We start from the raw sequence: 9,621 nt of genomic DNA, 5'->3' as shown, positions 1-9,621 counted from the left end.
TCTTTCCCCAATGCCCTCTGTAGGAGGATGGGCATAATCCCCCTCCGGTCCTTCCGACTGAAGCTCAAACTCCTTCATCTTCAAGCGAGTGAAAGGGGTGACGAAGTTGTAGGTCAGAGCCAACGACTTGGCCCTCTCCATCAAACGTTCCTTCTCTGCGCTGTCATCGCTCTTCAGCCAGGAGGTCAGCAGCTCCTTGATGGTGAGGTAGCTCCAGGCCCTTTCAACGTAATTCTGATCCCCTTTCCCATTATCCAGGCCAGGGATGCCCCTGATGTCGTTCCTACTCGGGATGTCTATGTTCACGTCAGTCTTCAGGAGGATGTACTTGTTGCTGTTGCTGGCCGTCACCTCCACGTGGAAGCGGTCTGAGGTGTGGTTGATGACTTTGCCAGCAATGACGATTTCGGACCCATTGAAGTAGTTGGGGAAGAAGTTCTGGGTGACCTGCTCCACGCTGTCCTTGGGGTAATCGACTCGAATATCGGAGAGAAGAGGCGTCCCGACTTCATCATAGAACCTGAAACAAAGTCACATTTCCCAGAAATTAGCGCTCTCAGCGAGGTACCCGCATACAAACCTGCCCGTTTTTACACACGTGCTGTCTTTGCACTTGAAGTGGGACTTTCCCCAAAGCTCATTTTAACAGGCAGATTTTCCAGATTGAAAATATTTGGGTCTAAACAAAATATCCCATGTTTTCCACAATCAGCAGATGCTTTTCAGGCCTGGGCGCCTTAATGTGGTAAACAAAATGAGTCGCGCATCCTTCTTTCTGCACTTCTGCCTGAGACGCCCATCTCTCCAGCCCCACAGCTAGAGAGATGCAATATCTCAATACAAATAATTTAAACAAAAGCATTGTTCTGAAGGGCACCCAGGTTGCACTGTGGTGTGATGCACCTTGTGAGAAGGACTAAGGGTGCCCACGGGGTCAGTCATCTGCATCCGGATCCCTGAGTCTTACCGGAACGGCTCTTCTTACCCACAGCCAAACCAGGAGTCCCAAGGTTTGGAGCTATTTGAGTTATGAACTGGGCTGGCCCCTCATTTTGCTTAACAGCTCCTATCATTATAACAAAAGGCCCCAACCCCAGATGCAACATCTGCAGCTGGTCTCTACTCTGGATCTATCAAGGTCTCTTCTTCCCCAAACCATGCCTGAAAGAGGTGATGCAGCCATGGCTGGGCCCCCAGAACCAACCCTTTCAGCTGGGCAGCGGCATCCTCATCTTCCTGGATGCGCCGCATCATGCCGCAGTTCTCCAGCGCCATCCTCTCCAGCAGCTTGTAGTCAACGTCGTTGCCGATGCCGATGGTGAAGAGGCAGAACTTGTCGCGGATGGCTTCCTTGGTGTTGCTGAGGATCTTGGAGGACTGGGTCTCCCCCACTGTGGGCCTCCCATCCGTCAGGAAGATGATCAGGGAGACGCTTCTGGCATCGATGTCATTCTGAGCAATGTAATCATTCAGCAACTTCGAACCCGTCTGGAGAGCACCATTAATATCAGTACCTGAGGATGCACCAGAGACATTAGCTTATTCTCCTATCTAAATGCACTGCACATGGCTACTCAGAGAAATAAAGGGACTGTGTCTGTAAGTAGGTTCAGCTGCTACAGCCCCTCCTGGCAGATTTGGGGAATCGGGCAATGACTTCTGGTTCATTTTATGAAATGGTCATGTCACTGGACAAAAAAATTAAAGATGCTATTAGCCTCAATGACCAGGCTTTCCCTAGACACTGGCTATGCTAAGGATGTGTGACCTGGGAGAACAGGATTTACGCACTTCAGAAGGGAAGAGGATAAGACGGGAGGCAAAAAGTCTGCAAACAGGAGAACAAAAAAACCCAAAGGTAGCATTTGCCTTAAAAAATTCAGGGGGACTCCCAGGTGGAATCCTTTCCTAGTCCTTTTAAACTGGGGGGGTGGGGGGAAATGGGAAGAAAGACATAGTTGTAGAAGTAAAAGGAAAAAACTCAATGATGGATGTTGCAAGTGAGAGAGGAACAGTGTGGAAAAAGCCCTGCCCGTACCCTGTTACCTCTCCCTTTCAGCATCCACCCTCTGCCACTGTGACACAGGATACAGCAAATGGACCTATCGTCTGAACCAATAAATGGCAGTTCTTCGGTTGGGTTTTGACCCAATAAATGGCATATTCTAATGACCCAACAAATGGCATTCTCATGACCCAACAAATGGCATATTCTTATGATTTGGGAGAGGAACCATGCGTAGAAGGCGGTCACTTGGGAGTCCTTAAGGAATTCTGAACTAGGTCTTCACAATACTCAAGAACAATAAGGAAAATGATCCAGAGAAATGCATACAGGTGGTTAAACTGCATTACTTGGCTTTGTATATCTCTTGTGGCAGCTAAAGTAAAAAGCAACGGGTTTTGGAGCCTTTGCGCTATGTACTTGAGCTATCACAAGTCCTTGGAGAAGTCAATGGGAACATCAAATGTCCTCTAGGTTGGAGCTCTGGAAAAGTGCGTGCTTAAACAGCTGTGGTGAATGGTAGCAAAGGAGCATTGATCTTGGGGATGTCAGGCAGCTATACGTGAGGTCCCATTTCTGTGAAAGGTTAGACAGTAAATCTGTGTGTCACAAAAGCCAAGAGAAAAGAAGAGAGCACTGGAGCTTATTCAGAGTCAGGAAATTTAAGCGGACGGATCTAGTGTATCAGGACCCAACATAACAGCCGGGTGAGCATCCAGCAGGGGAGTGTGCTATAACAGGAGGGCTGTCTCTGTTTCAGCGGATATGTCTACGATCATGTTCAACATGTGTGAACTTAAAAAAAAAAGAGATAAAGGGGGTGGAAAAGATAGGTAAAAGATAATGTGGCCTGAAAACCAAATTCCTCAATCTCTTTTTGCAAATTAGGAGCTGGGACTCTAAACCCAGAACCTCCTTATAACAGGTCAAATTGTGTCCCTAGAGCCAAACACTGGCAAATCTCTGGCATTCAAACACCACACTCAGATATTCAGATGCATTCCTAAAAGCACGGAAAAAACAACCCTTGTAGCTTTGATACTGTCCTTTCCAGCAACGATCTAGCAAAGGTGCAACTGAACCCTGAAGGCAATCCTCCCCCTGCCAAATTATTTTTCAGGCAAAGACTTGTCTGTTTTAGTGTGTGAGTGGATGGGTGCATGTCCTCACACCCACATCCCAAGGAGGAGATGCCCCCACCTCTCACCCCCCCACCAATATCTGCTTCCACCCAAGAAGCCAAACAAAGCAGTGCCCTCCCAGAACGAGGCAATCAGTGCACTGGTCTTTGTTGAGCTCCAGAGTTCAACGTGCAGTTAATCATTTCCTCTCTTTTTGGCTTGTTATTAATTAAGCCTATTCAACAGAAGATCAGCTGGCACGTCGAATGGTGTTCTTATGGCTTTGTTCAATTGGTCCTAGTCCCACCTTTGGTAACTGTTTAGCAGGGTGGGTCTCTCACCCTCTTCCTAGACTCTTGTTCACAATACAAACAGTGCAGCTGACCATCCTGTTTGCTCATTTTCCAACCCTCAATAAGAATGAGCGGACATTGTTTAAGGGGAAGAGAAGCACAGAAAACCCTTGCAAACCTTTAGCTAACTCAAATCTCAAAAGTCTTCATAAGAATTTGGGGCGGGACTTGTACAGCAGATTTGGCCGGGGATCTGAGTGTTTCATGGGGAGTTTGGTTACCCAAGAAGACTATTAGATTGTCAGGGCTCCCGAAGTTGTGCACTACAACTTGCTAGAGAGATCATGGCACTCGCCACCTCCCCTTCCATCCCAATCACAGGAGCAATTCCCCCCAGCAGCAGCCAATGCAATCATGAGAATAAATGACAAGAGGAAAGTCTTACATGTATTTTAGCTGTCTCTTACTGCTGTCAAGCAGCTGGATCCAACAGCTGACACCATATGTGCACACTTTGGGAGTGATTAGCTGGGAAGGTTATGAGAGCAGAGTGGCACTTTCCAATACGTTCAGTGTTGGCCAAATCTGCTCCCTTGGACGTCAAGAACTTCAGTGGCAACAGGCCTAGGCCAATGTTATCCACACTTTGAAAATAACACTGGGCAAACTGGTGAGATCTTTGTTCTGGAAGGTATCATTAACTGCATAAAAGAAAACAATCCCATTTATATCTCCATCTCTTACCTCCGGTAGGTGACATGTTATGAATGTACTTCTTGGCATCTCTTATATTATTTGGAGTGACCGGCACCAGACGGTCCTGCTGCCAGACCTTAATTCGGTTGGAAAACCCAATAATATTGAAGTGGTCCTCAGGCCGAAGGTCCTGAAGGATGGTGAAGAGGGCATCTTTGGTCTGGAAGAAAAATGAAGAACAAGTCCAACTGTTACTGCTTTAATGACTGTAAGCCCAGCTCTTTTGGACGGTGATTATATTGCTTTAGTGCCTTGAGGGGAAGCTCTGCTGTGTTCAGCACTGCACAAAAGACAGATCTTGCCCCAAAGAGCCTGCAAAAGAAGGGTAGGATAAGAGACAATATTTGGATAAACTCACTAACAGGGGAGCACATGGGAAGCATGGTGAGTGGTGGAATAGGAGAACATCATAGAAACCGACTGGGCATTTAAATAAATTTGGGCACCTAAGTGTGATTCTCTTCCACCTCCTTCAAGTCTCTGAAGATCCATTAATGCCTCTACTTTTGTAATACACCATTGCCTGGCTTTTGAGACTGAGTCACAAAAAAAGCTGCATGGAGGAGGATCTAGCCACCTTTTGCATTAACTGGCTTTCAGGGACTCAGGGTGCCGTAGTGTTGCACTTAGGTGTACAATTCCACTTACATGCTGAATAGATTGAATAGAGTCTGGCCCACACGGCCTAGTCATTACCGAGGCTCTTGTAGGCACTGATGTCTGTAGGTGGATTTTAAAGATAGATTAAGAGGAGGATAATGTAATGGATTTGCAGAGATACTTGCAGGGAACAGTTTAGGGGACAGCATGGGAGAATACATGTAGGTGTCTATCTGAAGCACTGACAGCTAGGTAATCACCACTCATGGAAATAACTCTACGCTGGGGGTTCCTATGCAAAGAAAACTGGGAGAGAGATTCAAAAGCCCCACCAAATTTGGCCGCTATATCCCTCTTGATTCCGCATTGAAGCCAATGCTGTACAGCAATTGCAAACAACTTGACCCATTGCAGCAGGATCTCTCATCATCCCTCCAGCTGGTGAGATGGGAGTGGTCCAGTGGGATCATTTCCAGCGACTGCAATGGACTTTGAATCAGGCCTCAAGTGTGTTTAGTTCCTCCCTAGTGATTGTTATCCAATCTGTAAACACTTGCCAAATGTTATTCTGATTTCTCCCTCTGTGTCCAATCTGGCCACGATTTAAGATTTAATCCAGTGCAACATTTCTGCAGACAGCTTTCCAAGAAGGGTTCAGAGAAGAGAACGCTAATCTGGGACTGTGATAGAGGGTGGTCCCATCTCTCTTGGCAGGGAGCAGAGAGTCCAACAGTGGGTCAAGCCCTAGGCTTCAGAACGGATAAGCTCCAAGAGTTTGAAGACTTTCCAAACTCTTGAGGCCATCTTTTTTCCTGCAGCAGACATTTCCTGTTTCTTAAGAGTCTTGTTGGAAGGGGAAGTGTGGCACTTAGTACAAGAGCGAAGGATCTCAGAGGCACTTATTCCTGACTTTTCCGAACTTTTGAGTGCAACCTTACCAATTCTTTTTCAAGTGATTTTTGTTGTGTGATACGCACGTGCGCGCACACCCGTGTGCACGTATGTGTATGGGTTTAGTTGGGTCCCAGAATGAGCAAAACGTTAGGAGGGTGAGACCCAATTTGGACCGAACATATTTATTCCTCCCTAGGTTTGACCTTAGCTTATACACGTGCTAAGGGCCCGACCCTACACAGCATTGAGGACCCTCAACTGAGGACCTTCCACTGAAACTCATGGGGGTGAAAGGTACTTTGCCAGACAGGAAAAGGACCTGTCCGTGACAGGACCAGGTTGGAATGAATTTCCCTGCTTGTCCTCTATTTGCATCATCTTTCTAACCTCCTCTTGAAGACCCCCAGGGTAGGGGGGGAGAGCACCACCTCCCTTGGGAGCCCGTTCCAGACCTTGGCCACTCGAACTGTGAAGAAGTTCTTCCTAATGTCCAATCTAAATCTGCTCTCTGCTAGCTTGTGGCCATTATTTCTTGTAACCCCCGGGGGCGCCTTGGTGAATAAATACTCACCAATTCCCTTCTGTGCCCCCGTGATGAACTTATAGGCAGCCACAAGGTCGCCTCTCAACCTTCTCTTGCGGAGGCTGAAAAGGTCCAGTTTCTCTAGTCTCTCCTCGTAGGGCTTGGTCTGTAGGCCCTTAACCATATGAGTGGCCCTTCTCTGAACCCTCTCCAGGTTATCTGCATCCCTCTTGAAGTGCGGTGCCCAGAATTGCACGCAGTACTCCAACTGCGGTCTGACCAGTGCCCGATAGAGGGGAAGTATCACCTCCTTGGACCTATTCGTCATGCATCTGCTGATGTACGATAAAGTGCCATTGGCTTTTTTGATGGCTTCGTCACACTGCCGACTCATGTTCATCTTGGAGTCCACTAGGACTCCAAGATCCCTTTCCGCTTCCGTGCCACCCAGCAGGTCATTCCCTAGGCTGTAGGTGTGCTGGACATTTTTCCTCCCTAGGTGCAGCACTTTGCATTTCTCCTTGTTGAACTGCATTCTGTTGTTTTCTGCCCACTTGTCCAACCTGTCCAGGTCTGCTTGCAGCTGCTCCCTGCCCTCCGGCGTGTCCACTTCTCCCCATAGCTTTGTGTCATCTGCAAACTTGGACAGAGTACATTTGCAAACTTGGACAGAGTACATTCTTTGAGACAAAGCAACTTAATCGTGGCTGTTGCAAGGGGGAAGCACCTCTCTGCAAAGATGTGCTTGTGTCCTTGTAACCAGCCCAGTGTGCAATGCAACCAGGACTCCTCAGCCCCACACGGCCCATTGGAGACAGCAGTGTAGGGAGCTCACTGAGTGCCTGGGGCAGGGGGGAGGTGGCAAGGGTATGCTGACCACAGTAGAGGCAGGAGCACCTTTCTGCATACCCCACTAACCTCCCCTCCAAATACACTGGTGTGGCCTGCACTGCCCAGCTCCTCTGCACTGACGGAGGCAATGCAGGGTTTCATTCTGCCACTGCAAAGGCTGGGGTGGGGGTAAGGGGCAGGAGGGAAGTGCCAGTCTGTTTGCTCCACTCACCTCCTTGCCCCTCCCAAGACACATTGATTGCCATGGCACTGCCCTGCCTGGCTTCTTTACCTGGGCAGGGGCAGTTCAGGGCTTCCCCCACAGCAGCAGACTCCAGCAAGGGCACCTGGCAGGGAGGGGAGCGGGGTACACCCCTTGCCCCAGCCTAGTTACACTAGTGATGGGACAGCCATGATTTCATAGACATTAGGGCTGGAAAGGACCTCACCTCCAAGGGGCAGGAAGTCAACTGGGATCAGATCACCCCAGCAAGATAAGCATCCAAACGTTTCTTGAAGGTATCTAAGATAGGTGCTTGCACCACTTCTGGCAGGGAGTCTATTCCAGACTCCGGAGATTCAGACTATAATGAAGTTTTTCCTAATGTCCAGTCTAAAATTGTCTTCCAGCAGTTTGTGACTATTAGACCTTGTCTTCCCTTGGGGTGCCCTGGTGAAGACTCATTCTCCCAGTCTTTGGAAGGGCTCAGGCTTCCTCTGCAAAGGGCTGGGAATGATGCAGGGCGTTGAAAGGAAGCTTGTCAGCACGACTGTACGGCTGATGTCCCCTGGCATCTGAAACATGCTGCCCGGAGCAGAGCGTGCTGAACAGGCTGCTTTGGAAACAGCCTCTGAACCTTTCCTTGCACTGACCAGCAATGGGAGCAAGGAGGGAGCATGCATGGGGCTGGCTCTGCAGCAGAGTATCTGGCAGGTACTTTGCTTAGAGCCTACGGACTGGTTTCTTGATTCTGGCCATGTAAGGCCACAGCTAGGATTTATCTTTTGTCTGGATAGTCACAGCTGCTGCCAGGAGATTCCAGATTTCCTTTACACCTATTGGTGTCCCAGCACTTCAGATGCTGCCAGGGCCCTGAATGAGTCATGCCACTGCAACTTGCTGCACAAAGCTTTCTCATGGCTTAGTAGGGAAGTTAACTCTTGGATGATTGGCATTTTCCAGACTGCTAGCTTAAACGGCTGCATGAAATGACAGTGGAGTTGCCCTGGGATTTACGCCGCCATTAGCATTTCTCCGGAAGCCCCATTCAGGATCGCAGTGCCGTCGTGCCAGGTGCTCGCAGACTGGGAGCAAAGCTGCCTGGAGACGTGCCTGGATGCACCAGGCGGAGACGACAGGGAACGTGCCGAAGGAAGTCGCAATAAAAACAGAATTTGTCAGAAAGCGCTTTTCCTCACTCCGCCGGGAGGAGTGACGTGTCAGTCTCACCGCAGAGAAACGGGCTTTAAAAGAGGCTAAGTTGGCAGGTCGGAGGTGTCCTCGTTCCAAAGCTAGCACAGGAGAAAATGAGCCAGCAGGCGCCCGGGGATGCGCAACAGATTCAATTTTGTTCTGGCGCGTTTGCAGCCCCCCGCGAGTCAAAAGCAGTGGGCGGCTGTGACAGCTGCCAACTTGGCTGACACCGCAGGGCAGAGCTGAAGGCATCAGTCTCTCCATGCTGGGCTGAAGAGCGGGGCTCTGCAGGTGGGATCTGGAGCAGATGCCCACTGGGGGCCTGACACCAGCTGCGTGAACACACAGCCCAATGGTTTACGCTTGCTCCAGGCTCCTTGCTGCAGGCCAAAGCTGGAGGGAGCCCGTGGCACACCCAGCAGTGCTACTGCTCATAATAGACTGCACCTTTCAGTCAAGGCTCTCTAAATGCTTAAAAATCATGAATCAGTCAGGTGCAGCATCTCCATCAAATTGAGGTCCAGGGGGTAAACTGAGGCACAATGCAGTGAACTAACAGTTTAAGTGTTCACACAGGGAGCCCACCAGCAGAGCTAGAGAGTGAACTCAAGACTCCCAATGGTCTAATCTCATCTTTTTTTCTGGAGTACAAGCCACGGTGTCCCACTGTTGAACCCCCAGCGACTACCCCTCCTTCCCAAACCTGCACGCAAGGGCGGGTGCTTTGCAGGCAGTGGTCGATGCAGCACACGGTGCCCATGCCGCCTGTCCTTTCTTTTCCTGCCAGTGATGCAGGAAAGCCTGGAGGAGCCAGGAAGAAGGCAAATAACTGGAGAGAAAACTTCTCATGCAAGACACTGACACGGGCATTCCCAGCCGCCGAGGTGACGGCGTCAGGCCAGCTGAGGACCTTCCTGAAACGGGAGGGTCACCCCAGTGACATTTGCACCACAATCTCGCAGTTGTTGTATGGAATGGGCCAAGGGTAAAGCGAGGACGTCAGGCATGAAATGAAAGTCAGGCAGTTCAGAGGAGACAATGCTGGGCTGTTAGGCTTCCCTAGCACTGCCAGACAGTGAAGCCCCTATTAAGTGTGGTAGCAGAGCATCAATTGCTTCATTACGATACACTTTCCAATCCCACATGCTTAGGCTTTCCATGCCCTAGCTACTGCCTTGGTTAAC

The 9,621-nt window shown here is 49.5% G+C and overlaps 1 protein-coding gene across 1 annotated transcript in view; it reads right to left on the bottom strand.

Moving 5' to 3' along the window:
• Positions 1–9,621, bottom strand: part of ITIH5 (inter-alpha-trypsin inhibitor heavy chain family member 5) — a 52,834-nt gene that overhangs the window by 9,089 nt on the left and 34,124 nt on the right. Inside the window, 4 exon segments of the mRNA XM_025213184.1 lie at position 1; positions 4–520; positions 1,205–1,514; positions 4,164–4,335. The exon segment at position 1 is cut by the window's left edge and continues 60 nt beyond it. Coding sequence (XP_025068969.1) covers position 1; positions 4–520; positions 1,205–1,514; positions 4,164–4,335 — 1,000 coding nt within the window.

Source organism: Alligator sinensis, unplaced genomic scaffold (assembly GCF_000455745.1).
Source record: "Alligator sinensis unplaced genomic scaffold, ASM45574v1 scaffold268_1, whole genome shotgun sequence".
Classification (NCBI taxonomy): Eukaryota; Metazoa; Chordata; order Crocodylia; family Alligatoridae; genus Alligator; species Alligator sinensis.
The sequence above is the reverse complement of the archived record's forward strand: the minus strand, read 5'-3'. Positions and strand labels throughout refer to the sequence as shown.